General features: G+C 44.3%; 1 protein-coding gene across 1 annotated transcript in view; it reads left to right on the forward strand.

The window, feature by feature from the left end:
• Window positions 1-20,641, forward strand: part of POU2F3 (POU class 2 homeobox 3) — a 42,184-nt gene extending 21,543 nt beyond the window's left edge. The window contains exons 5-14 of the mRNA XM_067310176.1: window positions 8,847-8,951; window positions 9,791-9,893; window positions 13,210-13,292; window positions 14,061-14,243; window positions 14,631-14,772; window positions 15,662-15,798; window positions 17,116-17,277; window positions 18,872-18,938; window positions 19,522-19,654; window positions 20,602-20,641. Of these exons, the coding sequence (XP_067166277.1) occupies window positions 8,847-8,951; window positions 9,791-9,893; window positions 13,210-13,292; window positions 14,061-14,243; window positions 14,631-14,772; window positions 15,662-15,798; window positions 17,116-17,277; window positions 18,872-18,938; window positions 19,522-19,654; window positions 20,602-20,641 (1,155 nt within the window). The remainder of the gene's footprint in view (window positions 1-8,846; window positions 8,952-9,790; window positions 9,894-13,209; window positions 13,293-14,060; window positions 14,244-14,630; window positions 14,773-15,661; window positions 15,799-17,115; window positions 17,278-18,871; window positions 18,939-19,521; window positions 19,655-20,601) is intronic.
• Window positions 20,642-25,359: the final 4,718 nt, after the last annotated feature.

The raw sequence follows: 25,359 nt of genomic DNA on the forward strand, positions 1-25,359 counted from the left end.
TGATTCATAGTCTTGTGCTCAACCACAGACAAGTTCTTCCTCCCCTCCATCCTTTTGAAGGTGGAAAGAAGGGCCCAACTTGCTAGGTAGTTTATTATTAATATCTGGGATGCAAAACTCCCTGCAGATTTAATTTCACTCAATCAGGGCTTCCCTTCCCCTAGGGTTCTCTTCTCATAGTTTTTCATTCCACTTTGTGTTCCCACCTCCCCCTAATCTCATGTGTTCCCCGTATGTCATTTGTGTTCCTGCTTGACTTTTCCCTGTGGGTAGTTCAGGTTTCAGTCTGCCCCCCAGATTTCCATTCCAGTCCTGTTTTGCCCTCCTCTCAAGGGGAGGTTCACATTCTGCTTCCTTCTTCCCTCTGGGGATCAATTCAGATCTCGCTCTCTCTTCTTCTCTGCATTGCCCCAGGGTATCAGCCTAAGTCTTGCATCTACTTTTCATCTCTTGAGCCTTCACCGACTGGAAATCAGCCCAGCTGTCCATATCTGCCTTGACTGACACTGGATCTAAGCTGAACACCTCCTTGGCCTTCCCTTTTGAAGTTTCCTTGCTCCGTCCTAGGGATAGACTGATTGCATAAATTTGTATTTGTGTGTTGGTTCTTCATTGAAATGCAGCCCTTTGGGAAATCATCAGAGAAAGCCCTGGCTTGAGGGAAAGTCCTCTGTTTCTATATATGGCACTGTTTTGCTTAGGACAGATATGTAGAGGAACCTCTTCTTCAAGCTAGTTTTGTTCTGGCGCCTTGCAGAGGGCCTCAGATGAGATTGCTGGGAACAAATTCCAAAACCTGCCAGTGAGCCTCTGGGGAAGCTAATGGGGGAGGCAGGGGGTGAAAGTAGGAGGAAGGATTTGAGCTTTTTTTTTTTTTCCTGAGAGATGGACTAAACTAATTCTATGTTAGCCAATAACAATTGACAACAAACCAGCATCACTTCCAAGTTGGCTGGATTCTACCTGCTTCCTGAGATCCAACTGCAGCCCGCTGAAAAAAATCCTGCTTTCCTCCTCCAGGCTTCTAAAGAGCAACCTATATTTATAAGTTATTTTATACACTTGCTGCCTTGGTCCAGTGGCAATATATCTTGTGCGGGAGCCAGCTGTTTCACAGCCGTCTTAGAGATGAGGGAGAGACAGACAGGTTGCCTCTCACCAGAGGATGAATTTGCGGACTTCATGCAAATTCCTTGCTCCGACTGGGCTCCTATCAACATTTACCTGGCTTGAGGGAAAGTCCTCTGTTTCTATATATGGCACTGTTTTGCCTAAGACGGACATGTAGAGGAACCTCTTCTTCAAGCTAGTTTGTTCTGGTAAATGTTTCCTGAGCTTGCAGGGGACAAGCCCTGGTTTCATGGAGCTGTCTGCGGGGACATAACAACTGTTTCCACAATAGAAACTAAGCTTAAGGCATGGTTGTCACTGTCAAGCCACTATTTAGGTTGTCCGGCACTTTTTTATGCCCTGAGTTTCATGAACTGCAGTGGACGGTTATGACTTCTCTGCCTACTGAAGAACGGCTCATCAGTAATAAGGAGAGGACTCTGAACTCTTGAAGGCCTTTCATCTGGTGAGCTCCAAGAATTCAATCAAAAGCCTGCACCACCCAGCAAGGGTGGGGCCCTACACCCATTTTGCAGAAGGGCAAGTCATAGCATAAAAAGGTGAAGGCAATGGGGTTTCAAGCAAGGCCTCTAATTTTGGAAGCCTGACATCAGTGTGCACTTTTTCTCTTCCCAGAGGTGCTAATGTGCTAGTGCTCCATGTGAAATCAGTGGGCTGAACCAGAGCTGCCCAGTCCCTTAGGAAGCAGACAGTGGGGTTTCCCTAGAGAGAAACCTTCTCGACCTACTTCCCCAGCACAGGGAAGTTGCCCAGAGCCAGAGATGGAAGCTGAGAACTGGTTCTGAGCTCCCTCTTCCCCTCAATCACTAGACTTCATTCCCTCCACTTGAAATGAAAGACTATGCAATATTCTCCAGCAAAGTTGATCTTTCTCACTCTTCCTTTCTTTTTTAATTATATTACTTCTGTGTTTAATGCAATCCCTCTAGCTGCTCTTCTTGTGTCCCAGTCCCCTGGGGCACGGCAATGGGTGCCAAAACTATCCTGAACCAATCAGAGAAACCTGCGGAGCTGGGAGAAAGCCAGCTCCAGTCACGGGAGCCGGCTGACTCCAAGTTAATTCCTTTCGAAAGTGGGATGTGGTGGAAAGCGCCTTGCTACTGAGGGGTACGTGCGCCATGATTCCTGTGTCTCGCCGGCAGGCACTGCTCTGCCCTCCTCGTGGATGACTGACCCAGGGACATCGGTACTGTGCAGCAAGGAGGCAGTGCCAGGTATTTAGACGGTTTCTTACTGGCCCACAGCACAGAGAACACAGAGCAAGCCCAGTCTTCTCCGACTACCCAGAGATCTATGGAAAGGGGAAAATCTTCATGCAGGGAATTTGGAGAACATTTAAGGGACTGATCCTGGCCCCAGCGAAGCCCAGTAAGGCAGCTTTGCTGCTGACTTCAACAGGAACATGACTAGGCTCCAAGGAACCTGTGCGAGCATGCAAGAGGGCATGGGAGAAGCCATGAAGACTACTGTGTGTGAAATCGGACTGATAAGGAAAGGGGCAGGGATGCAGCCCAGGGTGGGAGCAGAGGAGATAAGCACGAAGGTGTAGGCAGAGGTGGAGTTCTGGAGAGCTTTGGAAGTTGGGCAAGTGAAATTCAGAGATGCAGGGAGCAATGCTGCAGCATATGAGAAGGCTGGGGCAGAAGGGCAGGACCTCCAGGCTGGGGATGGCTAGGGAAGGGAGAGGCCTGGAGCAGAACTGTGGGAGAAATCAAAGGCTTTATGGTGGTGAAATTGTTTTCCATGCTTTGTTTGGAGATTCTCACCATTCTGATCAAGAAAATGGCACCTTCCCCTCCCCATTTTTTAAATACTTCCAACCTGGCATGTCCACAGGCCTTGGCAGAGAAGGCACCACACACTTGAGTACAAAGAGTAACACTGAAGATGCTGAAAATTGTTGTTTTTCAGTATCTTTTCACCAGTTCTGTGCTCTTTGAACATGGATTGCCATACGAAAGCACTCGCCAGCTTCTGTGCTTCTGAGTATCTCACAGACATGGCAGTCTTCAACGCAGAACTGCAGTTAGTCAGAATGTGTCTATCTGAGCACGCGCTCGCAGGAGCATAGCTATTCGGAGCAGATGTTCTCCCCACCTCCGTTTTTGTTTCTTCTCTCTCTTGACCAGCTCCTGCTTTTGAAGCCTGCTGGGCTACACGTGATTATTTTGAGGTTTGTCATTCAGCACACTGGAGAGAGGGGTGACTTCTTTCTTTCTCCTGTTCTATTTTTCAAAGCAAAAACACCAGGGAAATGCCATAGCAGAAAGCCTGTGATTGCAAAGCCGAGTGTGGTTCTGTTTGTTTTCCTTTGTGAGGCATGTAGCTCGGTTACGTTTAAAGTTTTGATTTTCCACCCCCACTCTTATTGCAGCTAAGGCACAACTGTTAACATCCTGGGCTGGAGCTCAGAGGATAAGGCATATCAGATCCGGCCTCAATTAATAAACTCAAAGGGCTCATAAAGCTGCGATGCAGGTGTGTTGAGGTTAGGGATTACATTTTAATATTTCAGTGTGCTGTCATTACTGAGCTTTGGGATGTAGTCTGTTTGGCATTCAGTGTGGGATTACTTCTGCTTCTGTCATCCTGACAGTTTCTGAAAATCCCACGCCTCAGTGTGAAAGGATATCAGAATTTATAGGTGAACATCATTGTACTGACATAAGGGTTTTCTGCCTTTTTCCTGGGTGTCTATTAAGCCTTGCTGTATGTGCAGGATAGTACATGTGGAAATAGTAATTGCAAGCCCATTATTATTATTGCTATAATTTATTATTAGTGTGTTTTTTATTTTATGGTGCCCACGTGTGCAGGTAATTCACAGAGAAGTGCACTTATGCCATTGGAAGGTGGGAAGGCTTAGTTAGCTGCAATAGCCTTGGATCCAGTTTTGATGCCTGTTTCTATCATAAAACTTCCTCCCTTGACTTCAGGCGAATCACATTGGGGCAATTTCAGACAACCCTATTGTGTTAAATAGCACTTTGGGAGCAATTTCAGCCAAGTGAGAACCCTGCTGTTCTTTCTTGGCGAGGGGAAATTAATTCAGACCCTCTTAATTTTCTGTGCACCGGATTCCCTTCTATCCTGTGAAAGAGCCATACCGCTTCAGGATGGGGGGGAGGGAGGGAAACGAGTAAGTCAAATTCTTAACCAATTGTGATTTGCTGACTGTGAGATAAGCCAGATGTGAAGGTAGATAAATATCTGTTTCAAAGAGGTTGCCATCTAAATAGAAACTACACAACAAGCATGATTGTTTTCTGCACCCAGATTTCATCCTTACAGTAATAGTCACAGTTCCTGCCTAATAACTGGTAACGGCGAAGGCTGACATGGCTTTAACAGCCTCAGTCTGGCAGGGGAGGGGGAACTGTGATCTAGCTTTGGGGAAAGCGTCCAAGCTGGGTGCTGAATCAGTCGGTCGGTCTCACCTTTGAGACGAGGATGACGGATCGGTATTAGCATTACATCAGAAGAGCTCATCAAAAGGAGGTGGCTTGGGGCTGTATTCAGGCTGCCGTTTTCGGTGTCTAATAGACGATGAAGAACAATTTAGATTGCCAGTGAGTAGTGACCCATTCAGCCGTAGATGCTTGGTTTACTTCTCGAATTGCTCATTGATCTCTTAAACACAGACGGTTCGTAAAGTATCTAAAGCCAACCCAGGCAGCGGAGCTGGGTTTATATTACACAAAGAGGGCTGCAGCCAAAGTCTTGTCCAACCAACGGCATCCAGCTGTCAGTTCACTGGATCAAATGTGGGTCAGTCGGTCAGTCTGTCTGTCTGTCTCAGAAGGGTAAGGCCTTCCACACGGTAAGATCAGAGATGCTAACAGGAATCTTTCCAACTTCCTCATGTAAGGCTGGATTTTACAGCTTTGCAATATGTCTGCAGGATGTTTTCATGAGCCTAATGTTTGCCAAAAGTTCACAGATCAGTTACAAAACAGATGTACTTTTTTTTTTCTCCCCTTCTTCCTACTGGTAAGGAAGAGTTTGTGCAGTAATTGCAGGCAGGTTGGGAGATGTTTTCTTCATAATTCTCCTTCTTATGAAATGTTTATGAAACACCTTCCACAAATCGGTTACGCAAGCAAGCTGAAGAGCTTTGATCATTTTCCATCGCCCTCAATATGTTTCTTAGTTTGTTTTGCTTTTTGTTTTTGTTTTTAGAACAGAGATAGGTAAGAAACAATCCATCGTTGGCCAGGCCCAGCAGACGCTCTAGCCAACGAAGGAAGGGATGCTATTTCCACCCAGTCACTGTTCCTGTGTTTTTCACTTTGTTTGCTTGGGGGCAGCTGACCCTATTTTAAGGCCGTGAAAACATCCACTTGAGATTTGCAAGTGTGATTCCTTTTCTATCCCAGAGAAGCCCTCGTTAGCTTTGCATACTGGTGCCGCCACCTGCCGTTACCTCCTCAAGAGGAGCTCTAAACTGCTCCCACCCCTGCCTGGAGACTCCCCTTCGGGCCAAGGGGCAGATGCCTGCAGATTTGCAGCTGACAATATAGGCTCTGTGCCTCTCTTCAGCTGTGAGCGAGCACGATATCTTTGCATTGCATCATTTCACCCACTGTTTTACAAGAGCATTTTTCCTTAGATTGCATAATTTCCCCAAATCAAATACGGTGGGAAGAAACCTATGTTTGTTTGCAATGACTTCTTGTTCCCTGTTCCCCCATCTGCCTTGATCACCATGAAAAACCAAGGTCCTGGACAGTAGGATTTGGTTAAGTTTAGTTAACTAAATCACTGTTGCTCAATTGCAGGGTGTTATCATGGGTCTCATGATATACCTAAGTGAGGTGATTCTGTGACAGTTTCAACTTTTTTGGTGTCTATAATGAAAATTTTCTCTCACATTTGTAGAATTTGCCTGCAAACGTGACTCAGATGCACTGAGAAACAAGAAGGCAACTTCTCCTCTTGTTTTAATAATATGAAATTTACATTATTTTAAGGGAGTCTCATGATACTGAGCGGCCTCGCCCACAATGTGTGTGGTTTTTTGCGGGTTTTGGTTTTATTTTTTTTAACATACAGTTGGTAATAATGCTGGTCTAGCCAGGGAAAAAATGAAAGTGTAGGATTTGCATAAACCATCCCAAACGTTGGGTTTTGGATATATCCCGAACTTGCACTAATGAACAATTAGCCAGCTGCAGGCCTGTTGGGGAAAGGAAGAGGAGGGAGAAGTAAATTTGAGTCTAAAACCAGTGAAAAAAGGGGCAGAGGAGAAGGATTTGTTGGGAACACCCAGGTTCCCGCCTACTGTGCAAGTGAAAGCCAGAGAATTCCAGGCACGGGGGAAGGAGCAGTGGGAGATGTTGTTGTTTTTAAGTTGGGAGCCAGTCCTTTGCCAAACCCACCTCCCGTTCTCATATTGTGCGATGCTGGGATGCAGCTACACACCCCTTTCTGCCTGGAACGCTTCCAAATCATTCCATTTGGCAGCTGTAAAAATTGATTTCAGTTTGGAAATGGCTCGTGCTTCTTCAACGCTCCACTGCTATTGGGATCTTAACTTATGCGAGATCAAGTACCTTGCTCTCTAAGACGCTGGTATCTTTTCTTTTGGGGGCTGTTCAGACTTGGATGACTGCATTGTGTGAGGCAGACACACATGAATTGCAAGCAGGGGTAATTTATTTTATTTTATTTATTTATTTTTACTTTTGGCTTGGATGACTTTTTTTTAAAATGCACCTTTGGAAAGAAAAGCGTGCATAAAACCATTTGCCTGCGGTGACTGGATGGCTCAGGGGTAACGGTGTGTTTTCCCGAGCCTATCTTCTAACATTTAGTAACTTAAACACTATCCGCATTGATAGTGATCAAGAAGTTCTTTCCATCTGATTTTTTTCGCCGAGCTAAGAGTGATGATCATGCCGACGTGAAAGGTAGGAAAGAACTGGAATTCATAGCATGTATAAGTCTTGTTGCAAGGAGCTAGTATTATTGCAAAACTAGTTTCGGCAGTGTCCAGAGCTATAGCTGTAATGAAAGGAGATGTTGTAATTCTCTTCCCTCTGCACAGCACCTTCTGCAACGCAGAGATTAATGTTTACAGGGCCAGCTCCTTGCACAGCAGCTGTGAACCTCTCGTGCTCACATTTTTCCTTTGCGTTATCTCTTGTGGAGCCTTTTGCATTTGTTTGCTTTACTCAAATTGAAATAAAAGCTCCCTCGGACAAAAACGTTTGCTTGGCCGATTGTTTCTAAAAGGTGAATTTCTTGTCCCCCTCTGCTGGTAGGAGGTTGTATGACCTAAAGTCCACATCAGCGCCACAAAACACCAGCAAATGGGGCCACTGGTCTCTTCGGGGATGCTGGACTCTGGAGTTATTTGATGGGAGGTGCTGAGGTTTAGCCCGGGTAGTAAGAGTGAGTGTGTGATGCTGAGCCCATGGACAGCATTTTCAAGACCTGTCCATTCTGGTGCCTTCCTGGCTTTCCCAGTTTGTGGAAGCTGGAGCATCTTCTCACACTGGAAAGGTTTAGACTAGGAATGGGATCACTGATTTGAACCTTGTTCCAGGCATTCTCAGGCTTGAGAATAACTTGAGTCTAAGACTGGAAATTGTTTTCTTGGATCCTTTCTTAGAGAAGACATGTTAGAAGAGATCTGTAAGACCTTTCTGTCTCCTGAGTGGCATCTGAGAATAGAAACTCTGAAGAGAGCTTTCTTGAACTAATTAAAAAACTTCTAAAAACTCCCAGACAGGTTTCCTGACCCCTCTCTCCTGTCTCAGTCAGTTTTACCGAGAGACTAGCTAGTACAAAGTGATGTAACAGGTTTATTACATAGCAGCAATGTTAAAAATGAACATGGAGAATATGAAATAAACCAGATTCAAAGATTTAGTTCTGGTCTCTGGGTAAATGTTCCTCTTAAGAATGTGGACTCATAAATCCTGATTTTTGTAGACAGGAGTCTTTCCTGAACATTAAAGTAGGGCAAAGTGGCGTTTGGATAAAGGGCTGATGCCTATAAAGTTTGCCAAATTGTTCTCCACAGCTCCTTCTAGCTAAGGAAGCAGATTTTTCCTTGCCAGCTCAGTACAATGAATTACTTTTCACAGTTTTTGTAGTTTTCTAGTAAAAGCTGAGCAAACAGATTTGCGTGCCTGCGGTGGTTCATTTCCAAGTCTGGAAGATTATGCTACTTTTCGAGGTCTTTTACTCCATGATCTTTCCTTTCCTATTCCCTTATATCCCTTGCTGTTACCTACAGAACAAAATGAGAGGTCATCTGTAGCTAACCCCACCACAGGATTGTAAATGGTGATCTATAAATGGGAATTGCATTCTGTCTTTCTAATAATTCCACAAAACGTGGAATTGTCAGTGCCTTGTCTGAGGAAAGCGCTCACATACATGTTTTAAAAGCTCCTAAGTCGCTGGAACTTGGGTACTCTCTAAAGTGCTTTAATTAATGTGCTTGAATTGAGCAAACTGCAGGCCCTCTCTTGGTTTGTCAGAGCAGAAGAATTATGCCCATGTTACAGACTGGGAAGCAGAAATGCAAGATGGCCCAAGCCTTTCTGCAAAGCCAGAGATGGAATCAGCAAGCCCCGACCTCTAACTTTTCTCTAAAAGGAGCTGCCTCTCTCTTCCACCTTTTCAGACTCCTAACTGTCCTGACTTCCCATATCTTCTTGTTTCTGTCAGTTCCCTAACACTACAATTACTTTGCTCTTTTTCAGATTAAAACTGAAGATCTCAGCGACTCCTTGCAACCTACAATCCCCCCAAGGTCAGGTCATCTTGTACAGGGTTCATCAATGATGCCTGGAAGCCAAATAGCAGGAGTAAGTGATTGTGCAAATCCAGGAATCCACAAGTCCTAAATGGCACTGGTCAATGAATCTCCAGAGAAAAGGCAGTTTTTGAGAGACACTTGCCAAATTAGACACACTTTTTGAAAGCAACAAAAGGAGGCTTGAGGATATGATGGACCCTAAATCAGAAAAGGTGAATCTGTACGGGTGAAAGTCAGACTCCTCCTCAGCCTCTTTTGCAGCAGCCTGTAGACTTTGTGTAATGCCTTGCAAAAGGATGAAGAAAGTTTTACATGGATTCAAAGGCAGACTGGACACATCCTTGGAAGAGATTTCCTTTGAGGGTTACTAAGTACGCAAACCACACCATGGTCAGGAAATCCCTTGAGCAGAAAATAATTGGAGGCTGAGACAACACTAAGGGGAGGTGTTGGATATGCTTGCCATTGTCTTCCTCTTTCCTGAATGTCTGATTAATGCCATTGCTGGAGATAGGGTCCTAGGCTAGATTAACTCATGATCTGAACCAGCAGAGCCATCCTTAACTCTGTTAGATCCAACTGAGTTACACCGAGTTAAACCGGTGAAGAAATTTGTTCCATGCAGGATTTTTTTTAACCTAATGTAAAAAATGAGAGTTTAGCACCTAAGCCTTGTTAAATTCCTGTGGAACTGGGATTCTGGGGTAACTCTGGATCTGTAGCTCACCAGTGGGCAAATTACACTTACGCAGTTTATTGGCATTTAAAGGAAAAGTGGGAATGGGGTCAGGGAAAGTATAAAAGAGCAAGGAGTAGGGGAGCTTTATTGGAGCTGTGCAAAGAGCAGACTTTTTTGAGCTTTGTTGTTCCCTTTGCTTTTCGCTGTAGGATATGAGCTCTCTTCACACCTTGCAGCAGCTTGTATTGCTTCCTGGTCATATGCAGTCAGTTCCCCAATTTCTTCTCTCTCAGTCCCAGGCAGGACAACAAGGTAAGATCAATAAAAGCTGAAAAGGGTATTGTTATAAGCAGATATATATCTAGCAAGAACCTCCCTTCTCATGGCTGTTGCTTTGAATCTGGTCTGCTACGACTTTCCCAGCACGATTGTGTCTGTTCTCCTGTTACGTTACCAGACACATTTCACCCCCCCCCCCCCGCCCCCAATCTTCCCCTTGTGCTGGTTCCCACACCTGGGATGAGCTCTTGCACATGTAGATGCTGCAGGACGGATCCGGCTCCGGAGATGCTCCTGGCATCTGTGGCTTGTGCTTGTCAAGAGTGCCACCTTGGGGCCAGTCTTCGCAGGCCTGGTAGGGCACCCACCTCTGAAATTCAGGACAGCATTCAGTTGGGTTTCAGCAAACCAGCATGGAGCTTGCTCCTTGGGAGCAGGTGAAGCCTGCCCAGGGGTCCAGCCTCATTGGGTTAACACTATGTTCATTTATTCCAGAAAGCTAAGGAGTGGTTGAGATGATCTGAGTACTTTAGAGGGAGAGTAAACCCAGGGAAGGAGTTGAGCTGCTCACGTGAAAGGATGGTGCTAGCACCAGAACAACAGGTCTAACCTAGCCAGGAGCAACTTGGGGGTGGGAATGAACCGAGAGGTTTGAAACTGCCAGTGGTTGTTCCCAAATCTCACTCCAATTCATGGGGCTGGAGAGGACAGGAGACCTAACAACTTTTGAAATGGAGCGTAATCTCATGAATGGGATGAGAGAGTAAGGAGGACTAAATCCCATGCCAAAGAAGGTCCCTGTGTTTCTATTTTTATATGTAACATTTCTTATGGCGTTTCTCAAACCACTGAGACACAAGAATGCCCTTAGTGAAGTTTTATGCCTGCTTGTGGTGGGACAAACAGACCTTGATCTCATAACTTGATAGATGCAAAGGGACTTGGGTCCTTTGATCATGCCCTTGATTTATTCAGGCACAAAGGTCCCGCTGACTAAAATCTGACCAAAATTCATGATTAAGACAGTAAAATGTCTCCACCTTGAATGTAATGGTATATATGCTCTGAAAGAAAAGCATTATAATTTAGGCAAGTTGAATGGAAAACCCATTTCTCACTGACATACATACATAAACTTTTCTCTCTGCCAAACAGTGCTGAGTCATGCATCAAGAAACTACTCGATATATATTTAACAATAATCTAGGACTTAGTTTCTTTGAACTGGCATGGTCAGGATAATCTATTGCTAAACACCTGATTTATTCATGTGTGATAGGAAACATATTATGCCAGAAAACAGAACTTGCTTCCTTTTATAGTTATAATCTTTTCTGTTATGTGACTTCCTTTGGCAGTTATAACCCTTCCAACAGATGGTCACTTGTTTGGACATGATCTCTTTTGCTTCCAAACTTGATAAAGAATGGATATTCTGGAGAATAGCCAGCTCTTTGTACAAGAGCACTTCCATTTGAATAGACAACTGTCAAGTTTTAATGACCCTGTGCTGTGTGGATGCATTGGGACTGGAGAATGAAAGTAAAGGCATAGATCAGTTTTGTGGAATTGGTTGTTTGGCATAGATAGAGGTGGAGCATTCTTCATACCAGCAAGATGCATGAAGTGTTCCTGAAATGGTCCCTTAAACCGTCATGGGAACATCCTCAACTTTCCCTGAGTTCTGGCTGAGGGGTACATCAGTTCATGGATTTTTCTGGCCAAAGGGACTTGGTTGTGGGTCCAGCCTTTCCGGGATTACATGTTTTTTTGGTTTGATTTTAATGTTTTAAAACCACTTTTGAGACAGATAAGTTCCCAGGTCTGGCTCGTTATGCCCTGATCCGATTCATTGTACAGCCCTTCAAACAGCTGATGCTGGCATGCTTGCAGAAGGGGAAATCTGTGGTGTAAAGACTGAAGCAGGCAGCCAGGGAGATGCTGGGAATCCTTTCAGCCAAACTATCGCTGCTGAAGACTTCATCTTACAAAAACACAGCCTCGGTCTCATCAGTTGTCTAACCAGTGATTCCTGAATCCAGTCCATAATTTTCATTTGAGCTAGAGCTTAGCTTTTGCAAAGGTGTTCAATCATGATTTTAAAGTCTCCAAATGACAGAGCATCCGTCATGTCCCTAGGCAAGCCATTCCAGTGATTAATTACCTTCACTGTTAAAAATGTGCACCTCATTACCAGCCTGCATTTGAAATTCAAAGTTGCTCTAGCATTAGAGAAGGCTCATTGAAACACCAATCTAAATAAATAAATGGGATCCTGCGCATTCAGATCTAAATTAAAAAAGGAGAGTGTGAGAGGGGAGAGGGCCGGGTGAAATTCTAGAGATGACCTTTTCTTCCCCCCCCCTCCCCTGGCCTTTTTTAGTAGAAGTCCATAAATTTCTATAAATTTTCCTATTATTGTCAGTTACAATCAATAGAATATATTGACTGTTTCAAGAAAGGTTATAAATCCTCACTAAATTTTATAGGCTTCAACTGCAATGGACTTGCAGAACCTAACTAAATTTCTATAGAACTATACTTCTTCGGTCACTACTAAACCCTTTAGGACTTTCCCTGGAAGAGATATAGTCTTGTACATGGCAATTTCTCAACTAAACAATTACACAGTCTCCATAAATACTATTTTTTGTTAGTTTTATAGATTTCTCCTCTTTTTTCCTTTCATCATTTTATGTCAGTTTATATACTCCAAAAGAAATCCAATTTATTTGAAATACAGTAGGGCAGAAAAGAAAGGGTCAGATGGATTCAAAATGACACTTCAAAATGAATTGTATAATAGAAAGCAGAGTGGATAGGCTCATGAGATTAACAGTAAGATCAGGATATTTTTAATAAAATCAAGTGGCTGAAAGTTGAAGTTGGCTAAGCTTCTACTAGAAATAAGATGCACATTTTTAATAGCTACAGTAATTAGGTATTGGGAGAAATCACCACTAAGGATGCAGTAAATTCTCTGCTACCTGGCATCTTTCTAAAAGTAAAGTTACATGTCTGTGTAAAAATATCTATGCCCCAGTTCAACCTCAGGCTAACAAGCTAGGTGCAGGGATCAGTGGGTGAAATGCTTTACCTATATCATTATTGTAATAATACCTTTCAGGCTAAAAAGCCATGAAAAGATCCTTTCCTTTCTCATAACCCAACTCGGAGCTATCCGCAGTTGTGATGGCCAAAAGTCTGTTATTTGGAACAAGAACTGGTTGACGTTTCCCATTCAGAGCTCCTTGAGCCTTTCCTGTGCAGAGCACAGTACGATGTACAGCTGTCTGCATGCTGACGAAGGAGCTGGTCTGATCAAATGTCTCTCTTTTTCTCTCCTCAGCTTTGCAGCCAAACCTCCTTTCATTCCCTCAGCAACAGGGCAGCCTTCTCCTCTCCCAGCCGGGACCCAGCTTAGCATCACAGGTAACTTGCGCTCAGCTTGTCTGGGCAAGAGGTGGACTGAAGGAAACCTGGGCACCATGTTAGAGTTCACCAAGGAGTCCTAGATCAATGGCAAATTTACATGAAGCAAAATTCTCCTAATTCTGTGGTAATTCTAGCTCTTCTTCCCTCTGTCCCTCACCCCCATCCACAGATGCAGTCCAGCTTCATAGGTTTAACATGCCTTGCTCATGTCCAGGCAGTGAAAGAGGTTGCCCCTTTACATGGCTCTTCCCTCCCTCACCTGAGGCTGCTCTTGAAGGGCTGAGTAGTCAGACTACTTGAAAGTTGATATCTGAATGGTAGATATACTGTTCTATATCTGCTTTTCCATCACAGCACTCCTCTCTATTTCCATCCCTTGATCCAAGAGTTGCCTTATATGCTTTTTCCTCATTAAAATGTTCTGGCTCCGGCTGCTTGGTTTCTACACAGGCAACAGGATTCGATCAACAAAGCTCCTAGATAGGAGGGCAAGAAACAAGCCTACCTACATGATATTTACCATGCTCTCTGGCACCATCCCCAACTGCCACATATGTGCACGAAGGCAGTCTGAAGCTGACCCCCTTTTTCTTTCCCTGCCAACCAGCAAAATTTGGGTAGAGGTTCCTGCACGGGACACAGAATCAGCTCAGCCAGCTTGTGGAGACTCAGAATCCAACCCTGTTCATCACACTGGCTTTGCTTTCTGTGGGCTTTCTTCTTCTGTTCTTGTGACTTTCTATGCATTTTATTTGTTTTTATGAGGCTGTGGGCCGTTCAGGACTCCCTGGCTCATCAGTTGAACCCCACTTGGATGTACCTCAGCACTTGCAAGTGGCAAAGCACCTAACTCCTTCAGGAGCATCAGAGGAACCCAGTGACCTGGAGGAGCTGGAAAAGTTTGCTAAGACTTTCAAACAAAGGCGAATCAAATTAGGGTTTACACAGGTGAGCGGCATTGTGAATGGGAACATTGATGTCACTTGTGACATGGACATGTGGGATGGAGGAGTTTGTGGCAAAGGAGCAGATAGAGGAAGGGATGGATTAGATACAGATTTGCTTTCCTTGGAGCATCCCCTTGCAAACACGAGAAGAGGCAAGCCCTCTCTGATGTTTCATTGCCATGACCTCATTATCTGCAACTTCTTCAATATATGAAGGCTGGGGACCGTGGGGCAGACTCCAGGAGGAAGGAAAATCACTCTTTGACAAAGGCGGGTCATGGAAAGTAGGCTGCATCTATTCGGGAAGTGGTCTGAAATGTGGTCAGACAGCGGGAAGCTGTCAGGGGCGGTTCTCAGCTCATGTCATGATTCAGATCCTCTCCGGCAGGGCGACGTCGGGCTTGCCATGGGGAAGCTGTATGGCAATGATTTCAGCCAGACCACCATTTCCCGTTTCGAGGCCCTCAACCTGAGCTTTAAGAATATGTGCAAGCTCAAACCACTGCTGGAGAAGTGGCTGAGTGACGCAGGTAGGTGACATTGCTATGTACAGAAATGCCACTGGTCTTGGCAAGTATATGAGAGGATCCATCCAAGGGCCTCCTATAAAAACCAGGAATATGGAGCTACAGCCTTTCAGCTCCCTGTCTGAGCTGGTAACAGACTGCTTTCCTCTGGGTATCACACAGTGGGTTGCATAATAACCTGAATATCAAACCACATGTGTCCTTTCATTCTAGTAATACAGGCTTCGCATTGCAATTTGGTGTCTGGGGCAGTCCTTTCCTGCATCGGCTGTTGCTCTGTTGGATGGCCTGGGGCAATTCACTGGGCTAGTCCATTCAGTCCCTCCCTGCGTAAACTGGAAAGAGTAGGAAGGGATTCCTTTCAAAGCACTCAGATCAGCTCATGAGCACTAATTAGAAAAGGAAGATATTACTGCAAGGGGAATCCCCAGTAGCAACGGCATTGGCTTGGTATCCCACGGGCTGCAAACCAGCGTAGGAGTGGCAGTAGTCTCGTGCGCTTGACCCAACCCTTACCTTTCATTCATGAGTTACATGTTTGACCAATTTATCACGTCAGGAGGTGTCTCAGCCACATGAGTCTTGATCCCAGTGACTTAAGTCAAAACCTTTAACTGTGTGAAACTACATCATTCGAAAATGTATGGTGCCCAACAGAGCTGGCTGGATTAAAATTTTAGCATTCTCATTTTGTTTCCTGATTTGGACAAGATCATTGATGGATCTGGGACTGCTGAAGCAATTTTAATAATATTCTCCCTCAGAGGAAGGGTCCACAATCTAGGAACTTTTTGCTTATTTTAGGAATGGCCACAGTTCCCAGAAAGGATCTAGGAATGAAAACAAGTGATGATCTTCTTCAAAATCTCTTTTCCTATCCTTCTTTCTCCAGAATCTGCTCCTTTAGATTCTTCCATGAGCACTCCCAATTCCTACCCCTCAGTTAATGAGATGTTTGGACGGAAAAGAAAGAAGCGAACCAGCATTGAGACCAACATTCGTTCCACGCTGGAGAAAAGATTTCAAGATGTGAGGGGAAAATCTTTCAACGTGTTGTGAGCTTTCCCTCAGAGTTTGGCATTTGCCAAGTCTCAGTAATAGTGCTGAACCCTCAAAAAAAGAGATTTCTTCTGTGCTCATTGTGATAGCTGGTTAGAAAAATGCTTGAAAGGGTTAGCGGAAAAAGTCAAAGCAAAGAAATCAAACCGAGTTATTTCCTTGGTGAATGCTGTTTTGAAGAAATTGCAGCTCCATTGCCACACTTCCTTGTTCTCTTCCACTGATCCGTGCCCCGGTTCCAAGCCGATCTCCTAGCACGCACCAGCCTCTTCTCTTTGCGAGTTAAGGTTGTGTGTCATGGGAACTGGGTGGCCGCGGTGCATCACAGGAAGTGGAGGCCCCGTTAAGCAGGTCTTGTGCCAGCAGAGAGGGTGAAAGCAGGAAGGACCAGAACTAGTTACTCCAGGTGGTGCTACTGAATCATTTCAGAGGTGGAACCTTTTACTTTTCAGGCATCCAGATATTCAATGGAAATTGCAACAGAATGCAAACAGGACTTTAAATCAGCAAAACTAAATCACCCATTGAAAATTTTTCATCAAAATTCATTTTGACCAGCCCTCACTTTTTCTTGGTTTCTCCCTCATATCTGATCAAATCAAACTTTCCTCTGAAAGTTGTTTAAGAAAACCAAAGACAATCTTTGTCAGGTTATTATGGATACCTCATTTTTAGCTAGTATGAGGAGTTCTGTGTAAGGGGAAATACGTCTTGGCATCTCACTGTTAGGTGTTTTTCTCCCCTCAAGTCTCCAACACAGATCAAAATCCATAGAGCTAAATACTATTAAATGCACCAGAAAATAAGTGAGTTAAAAAAAAGGATAAGTACTATTATTTGCATTTATAAATGAGGGATGGAGGAAGAAAGAGAGGAAATGGCTCTTCTGAGATGGTTCAGGTAGGTGTACAAACAGTGCCCAGAGCTCATGTGTCCTATATAGTCATAACAAGAACGCCAGTCATTAGCTTTCCCTCAAGCAGTGATTGAGGGTGCTGTTAAGATCAAAGAGCTTGGTGCTTTATGCAATAACAGGGCCAGGTATAGTGATTTGTCACCACTGATTTCGTGAAACTTTATGCTGAATAAGAGCCACTTTCTGGTTCACAGAACATAATCTCCCACCCAAATATTTACTCTTTGCCTTAGAAGCAAATTTTCTCCCTTCACCAGTTTGCAGCCAACCTCACTCTTGTCCTCCTGCCTTTCAAGCAGCAGAAGCATCCACTGATGTTGTAAGCTAGAGCTCTTCAGGCCTTTCTTTAACCTCATGCCCTTTCTTAGCAGAACCCCAAGCCCAGTTCAGAGGAGATCTCCTTAATAGCAGAGCAGCTCTCCATGGAAAAGGAGGTGGTTCGGGTCTGGTTCTGCAATCGGCGCCAGAAGGAAAAACGGATCAGCTGCCCAATGCCATCCCCCATTAAATCACCCATCTACAATTCCAGACTGGTGAGAGACATTGGATTAAGGGGATCTACAGGCTATCCCAGACAAGAAGGGAAAAGGGTGGGGTGAGACACCATGGCTTGCTTCAGAAGGAAACAGGACAAGACATTTCCTTGTGGGCACAGGTCCCTGAGTTCCTGCATGCCCATCCCACAGTCCAGTGGGTGAATACAGCTGAAGTAGTGGGTAGGGATGTGGCTGGGCTTGCCAAGGATTGGGCATATACTCCATGTGCCAGTCTGGCTGGAGTCTCATGGCTTCATTTACAGAACAGAATTTTTTATTCTCATAATGAAAACAGTAGAAAGAAAACACAAGTTTCTCAGAACATACAAATCACTCTAATTATACGCTAATTTATCCAAGTAGGAGTGCTATCCCAAAATATTTAGCCTTAAGATTGGTAAACAAAAGTTTTTCAAAACTAGTAGGGGAGAAATCAACCTTCTAAGGAATAAGAAATACATCCAGTCATCTCAATGGGGTTGCTAACTCTGAAGCCTAATGATTGCCCCGCAGTTTGTTGTTTTGCATATGTGCAGAAACACAGAATACACTTCAGTAGCATTATTTGTCCTTTTCATATGTTATACATTCATGTTTTGATGAGCATATTTTTATTGCCAGTAAGGATCAGGAAAAGAGAAACTGCTGTAGGAGTTAGCAAAAGGGTGTCCTAGTAATTTATTGGCAGAGTGGCTATTGTGGATAACAAGCTACTATTGTGTTTCTGCTACTTAATAGGTTTCTTCCATGTATAAAAGTGACAGGAACCTCCCTGCAGTATTATTTGTGCTGGAGCACATGTGAATGGTAGGGAGAGAACATATTTGCAAGTGTTATTTTATCTTGAAATCTTTTGGGTCCATCATGCACGTTGTGCAACAAGTGGACAAGTGGGCAATCAGAAGGCAGGCAAATATCACAAGAAGTTTGGTCACTTATTGCATAACACATTTGGTCCAGAGTTGCAAAAACAAAATGCTGCTGGCAAGCCATGAATTTTTAAAGCAGTAGCTTTAATGAATAGTTTTCCTGTGACTGTGTCATATGAAGTATGTGCTTGTTCATCAGTCATTCTGAACAACGCATCACATGTAGAGTACCACAGTGGAACAACAGATGCCCCAGGCTCCCCTTGATTACAGCCACCCAGTTACTAATTGTCACCTGAGAATTCTCACCCAGAAAGGACTCCTCAAAGGAACAAATGAAAAGCAATTACTAGTGCCCAGGACCTGGCTGAGAATATCCAGTCTGAAACATCCAAAAGGCAGTGCCTCCTACCAGCTGGGCCACAGCGCTTTCAGAAAGTCTGGCTTGGGTTTGATAACGTCAGGCTGTTCAGAGCTGAGCCATAAATTCAGGCCGTGCATGTGTAAGACTCATTCTGGTTTCTTTGCATGGGCCTGGATATGGGAATTGTGCATGTGCACTGTAATATGGATAGAGGTGTCTGTGGGAGTCCCAGATGTGTGCAGATAAGAAATCTGTCCAGGAGCCAGCACACTCTAAAGGGAATGTGAAAGGAGTGGCATTTTGTGGTCTACAGCCTCACAGTGCCAACCGCTCACTGCTTGCTTCTGTTCCTCTCCAGGTCTCTACCTCAGGGTCCTTGGGGCCCCTCTCCGTCAATCCAGTGCACAGCACCATGCCCGGGACTGGTAAGCCATGACAAACCGGTGTCATGTCCCATTTTCTTCCCTCCTTTCTTTGCTCTTGCTCTGTGACCTGTTAGTTTCTAAGCCATGATTACAGGCTACTCTTAATAAGGCTCTTGGGTTGGGCCAGGGAAAATAGCCCCGCATAACTGGTATACAAGGGGTATGAACCGCCAAGTCTTTCTCTTGTCTGGAAGAAAGATGTGGAAAGCTTCCTCGACACAGTATTATTCCCAGGATAATCCTAGGCAAATTTTACTGGGATGTTCAGGTTTGGGAGCCAGGGACACCTAGAATCCAAACAGGAGGAGCGCTTGGGGATAGGCTACTGCATTTCTTCAGCCGAGCATTGGCAGAACCTCCTTCTGGAGGGACAATTCATTCTAACAGAAATCATCCGCTAAGGAGAGGACAGTCCTGGAGATCCCCATCCGCTCAGTGGTCAGGGCGCACATTCAGCTTCCTTGCTGCTGCAGGGTGGGCAGTGAATCAGGAAAGCAATGGGATGGATACAGGGTGGTGGGAGTGCTTAGGCTTTGGCAAGAAAGGAGAGCCCAGCCTCATTCTGCTTTCTCCTGCTACACAGTAACATCCTCGTGTTCCCCTGGGAACTCCAGCAGGCCCTCGTCCCCTGGCAGTGCACTCCATGCCAGCAGCCCCAGCACAGCCCAGAGCAACTCCAAAGCTGCAATGAACTCATCTGGTTTCAACTCTTCAGGGTAAGGCAGTGGGGTCTCTAGCTTACTCTTTGGCAAGGGCGTTGGAGGGCTGGGGAAAAAAGCAAGGGGATCTCAGAGAATGACATCTGGGCCTTAGCTACTGGAGTGATATGGAGCTACATGGTGCCATGCTGTTACCTGAAGCTTCACACCTAACCTGAAGCTTCTTGGGAAATGGCTATTTTTTTGCTTCAAGATAAATAGAAAATCCAGTTTTGCCTGCAACATTGATCTTGTTTTAAAAACAAAAAAAATCTGGATGGAAATACATAAGGACTGTTCTAAACTAATTCCTTGTGCGGGGGAAGCAGAGGAAGCCTTATTTTGCTGTTTCTTTTTAGATAACCTTCTCCACAGTGAGGTTTCTCTCCTGCAGTGCCATCTGGAGAGCACTGTCACAGAGTAATGATTCCACAGTGGCAGATAAACAGGGACGTTGATTTTCTTCTTTAGAAGAAAAGAAGCATCTTCTTTAGATGCTACAAAAGTGTTAAGCCGCACATATGAGCTCAGAGTCCCTCTAGCTATTCCACTGAACATGCCTCTGCCACAGTCTGTGCTGTTGAGGCCTCTCTGCACTTGTAGTTTCTGCTGCTCACTGCACATGACATCAAGGATGCTGTATTAGTAGAAAACCAACCAAGAGTAGAGGGCGTTACCTGTAGCTGTTGGGCTTTCTGAGTCATGGATCATCCCGTGCCATGAATCAGACCTCCTCTTACATGGAGGAAGTCCAACCGCCATGTAGTACGTGAAGTCACGAGCACACTGGAAGGTGTCGCTTAGAAAGACAGGGGCTTGCTGTGCGCTTCTTAGAGGAGCAAAGGGTCATTTGCTGACTGCCAAGTCTAAGTAAGGTTGCAAACAGAATAACAATGATGTTTATTTCAAGGGAAAAAGGTTAACAATATGGCAACTGTAGCTCTTGTTCCCTGTGTTGCAAACAGATCTTGGTACCGATGGAATCAGCCTACCTACCTCCACTGAGATGACTCCTCCATCATGCATAAAAGGAGCTCTGACTCCTAGCTATGGACCTGCTTCTCTAGGAACGATGCTTGGGGCAACATCCGGCGTTCCAGTGCCTTCAAAATGCAGCCAAATGAAGGTCTTGTTTAGGGGAACCCAGAGCAGCAGACCTCTCCAGGGACTCAAATTGCAGCTGACCTTCCCCAAGGATTCTCAATGCCAACAGTGACATTTTAATACTTTTCCAGGCGTTCACTTCAAGAATGATCCCTTGCTTAGCACTACTAGCATGAAACACTGCCCTCTGCTTGCAAATCTCTGCATTCACACTGGATTGCTTGGCAATCTCTAATCTGGAAGGATTTCTATGTCATGACCATCTTTTCCCCTCACTCATTTCAGAGCTTCCCATAAGAAGGGTCTGTCATGATGTTACTGTCACGCACACATACCATAAACCCCCAAACTGAGCCGAGGTTACCCAGTTCATTTCACCAGAGACCTGCGTCTAGATGGGATTCAATAGACTTCCAAGGTCAATGGCGCTGTGCTTTATCCACCAGCAAACTTGCTTTGCTTTAAGCCCTTCTGCCCTCTTTCTGAAGTTTTTTTTCTCTTTTCTTTCTTTATTTTAAGTATTTTAGAGCCTTCTAATTTTGCCCTTTTAAAAAAAAAAAGATTGCCTCCTTTTGCAAAATTTGTGTCCAGGTCTTGTTATTGTTCACAGCTAGCCTCACTGTTCCACTGGAGGACGTCACTGTTTGAAACCCTTGGGTGAACTTCTGACTCCATTGAACACAAAAGCAGTCTATGATGATTTGATGGGCCAAGGATTACTCTTGACCCTCCCTCTTTTATTTATCCATGGGCTTTATCTGATAGCAAACAAAAACAACCTCTCCGAAGGAGAGGTGTGCATGTGTTCTGGTTTTTCATGAATTGTCAGTCACGTAGCTTGCCTGTTCTCTGCAGCATGCTCTTCTGTTCCGAGGAGGATGCTTTGTATTGCTCAGGTGTGAACCTTGAGGAGTGCATGTGCAAGTGTTTCTTAACTTCATGAGACACCAAAGTATATGCAACTTCAACTTTCACAGCATATTGCCAGGGAAATTGTGGTTATTTTGCAGCTCTCCTCTCAAAAAGGGGCAGATATTTAATTTTGTTAAAATAGACTTGGGTAATACAAATTCCTGGTCAGGTTGTCAATGGGTACAAGTAATTAATTCTGTGGAACTAGAGTAAATGAGTATCTGGTTCAGAGGATGTAAATAGATGTTTTTTTAGTAGTAGTCTTATTTTCTGATGGCTTTTTTTTAGGCAAATGTGAGCTTTTTTTTTTTTTTTTAAGTAAAAATTATCCTTTGTCACTTCTTTGGGGGGAAAAAATGTATTTGGTTCCATTGTTTCTTATCTACTTATCCAGTTGTGAAATTATTGCCATAGTGATTCTGTGGACATTAGGAATTTCGCAGCTACCTTTATACCTGGAAACACATAGTATATAGAGCCAAATTTGTTGCTTCAAGTGAAGTTTCTTTATAAAATCAGACACTGATAATAACGAGGGAGGACTGAAAAAGTTAAGGTAACATTTCTTTAAAAAATGGAAATTAAAAAAAATTTTTCACTTTTTAATATTAAATCATTTTTAAAATATCTAGTGCAAAAAAGGGACAAACTGTATTTCTGTTTCTTGAATTTTCCCAGCCATCACCCCCCTTTACCTCTAACTAAAATACTTACACCATAACTTTTTTTTAGCAGAAACATAAAAATTAAATGAAACTTTTTTTGCAACAAAATTCGTTGTGATTAAAAAAAGAAAAACATTTTCTGTTTGGAGAGAGAGAAATGTAGATGGGAAGCGTTCACCTAACTCATCCAATTGCCATGGCCCTTCTCTCAGCCGTTAATTTAGTTTTCGTATGTGCTTAGAGGGTCGATTTCAAGCCTTGTTCCCCATTGCTTTCTGATTTTATTTACAAATGTGAAATAAATGATTTGTATATAATTATGCTAAAGCTAGGCTTTGGCAGGTTTGGTACAGATGAGATGGAGCCCGGTGTCTAGACACGTCGGTGGGTTTTCTTGGCAGATTTCTTAGGGCTCCCATTGCCATCTGTAACGGACTTCCCTGCGAGAACCGTATTCTACAGCTGGAGCGGCAGGACTTAAAAGACACCCTTTCTTTTTTCCCCCCCCCCTATGGCATAGCTTCATCACAAGATTCTCTATGAAAAAAACAAATTCTCCCCCCGCTGAGGAAATGATACTACGACAGGGTTTTAGCACAACTGCGCTACAACGAATGCATCCCAGCTCAGCTGGTTGTTCCCCGCCTGGCCCAGCCGCAGGGGCGGATCACGCCAGCACGCGCTCCCTGCCTCAACTTGCCCCCGGGATTGCTGGTAATGGTGGGTTCTCAAAATGAGCTCAGGCAGGCCCTGAAGAAGGGATCAGCAGGGTAGACGGAGCGCCTCTCTCCCCGCGTACCCCTCGGGGCAGCCGCTGGGGTCTCCGGGCTGGATCCTGCCTGGATCCCCTCTGCCACAGGCATTGATCCAGCTGTCCCCCAGCCCTGGCTCTGTCCCGCTGGAAAGCCTGCACCATCTCTGCTGGACACTAGTGTTGGAAGATCTCTATAAATGCACTCACGTATACACCAGCAAGGATCGTTAATAGCTTTTATTCACATACAAGATCTTTGTTATTGGGTGGGGAACTAGAGTTGATATTATATTTAAGAGTTTTACATGATTCATTTCTGTTGATTTCACATAAACAGCTGAGTTAAACTGGCCGGGTGGCTGGTGGCTGCTTTTAAGGCAGAAGAGGAAGGATTTCAGTCTAAGTTTTCCCGACTAGAGCTAGCCATAAAGTATTGCTTAACCATTATAACAATCCTTTCTCTAAAGAGCAACAGCATAATCCTTGTCTGAGATGTGGCAGTGGTCGGTGGAAAGAAGAACAGGGTGTCTCACTGCTGTGTGTTCAGGGTGTCATCCTACCCAGCCGAGACTGCCGCAGAGCTGGGGGGTTTCCGCTGAGTTTGGTGGGATGGGACTAAGGGACATGTACTAAAATGATGCAGGGAAGCAGGAACAGCAGTAAGCAAATCTGCAGAAAACTGTTTTGCTTTTTAACTAAAACATACTAATACTTTGGGGTTTTGTTGGAACAAACAAACCCTTCCAGAGCTGTGTTTCTCTCTTATCTGGTCTAAAAGATTAGAATAAAGTAGCTTTTCTGCATGAAAATTTAAATTCCCAGTTAAAAAAAAAACAAAAACATCCAGAACACAAAGCACTGACCTGTCCTGGTGTGTGGGAGGAGAGGTTCCCCTCCGGTCCCTTGGTTGGGATAAGACGAACCACGTGGGGTCCTAAGACAAGCCGATAAGGACTGATGACTCAGTGGTGCCTGCCAGGGCTGCATCCTGCGAGGTACTTTGCTATGGGCTTGTGCCCTTGGAGAAGAGGTGCTGCAAGTCACAAATGAAGGGTCTAGGTTGCAAATGGCAAATTCATCACCCACCCCTCACGGAGCTGCCTTTGCTCCGAGGCCTTTCCTTCAGACGCCTTCCTTGCTGCACTCAGACTCCGGCGAGGGGCCAGCCAGCTGCCACAGGGGGGAAGATAAAGGCTGAAACAACTCGGCAATGTGTTTTCATGCCAGACTGAGAGGTGAATTGCAGGTGACTGTTCACAGAGTGCTCTGCAGCCCTGTGAGCAAAGTCAGCAGGGTTTGGATTCTGACCAAACAAGAGTCCTGGCCAGGGATGAAGAAGAGGGATGGCTGGCTCTGCCTCTGTAATTGTAAAGACCTCCCCTAAGAGGCTCCCAGAGTTAGCAGTAATTTTGTGATACTTGTTCAAGATCCTTATTCAAAGCCAACTTCATATGAAAAAGATGCTCAGCTAGCATGAAGGACTTGCACCAGCCTCTCCCTCCCAAGATACAGACCTTCTTAAAATTAATACTCTAATACATAATGGAAAAAAATGCTTCACAGGGTGGCATACAGCTAGGACAATGATTTATCTATCTATCTATTTATTTATTTATTTTGGCTATTAGGAGCATTTAAAGGCTAACAGATGGGAAGAATGAACTTAAACCACAAATCTGCACCTTGGGACACCTGGCCTTATTTTACAGCTTATTCTCCCACTTCCTGCATGACCTTGGGCAGATCACTTAATCTCCACCACAGAATAGCAATGACAATCCTTCCCTTCTCCCAGCCCTCAATGCATGCAAGGTAGTATAGTTAATGTAATGACTGTGATTGATGGTATGATTACACTGACCATAGGCAAAGCGCTCATTTTACAGCTCATTTATATTTATGAAAAATCTAGAACTATTTCATAGACTAAAACTATTGATTTGAAACTCAGAAGTGACTATTCTGATTGCCTTTATATCCTTAGTCTGCAAAATTTATCCAATAATTTCTGTATCAATCCCATATCTGTTATCTGAGCTGTAACTCAGCTATTGATTTTGGAGACAGTCCGCTAAAACCCTTGGTAAATGGTCACAAAGGTTTGTGAGCCTCTCTCTAAAAAAAGACCAAAAATAAAATTGTGAAAGGCAAGTTACTATTTACAGTAATAATTTCTAAGTTACTGTAAATATATGCATTTTTATAATGTAGAAAAGATTTATTAAGACCACAGTCTGGCTCCAAACTAGTGAGGACTGTTCCAGGTCATTTTCAGAACTTCCTCTAAT

Source organism: Apteryx mantelli, chromosome 23 (assembly GCF_036417845.1).
Source record: "Apteryx mantelli isolate bAptMan1 chromosome 23, bAptMan1.hap1, whole genome shotgun sequence".
NCBI lineage: Eukaryota > Metazoa > Chordata > Aves > Apterygiformes > Apterygidae > Apteryx > Apteryx mantelli.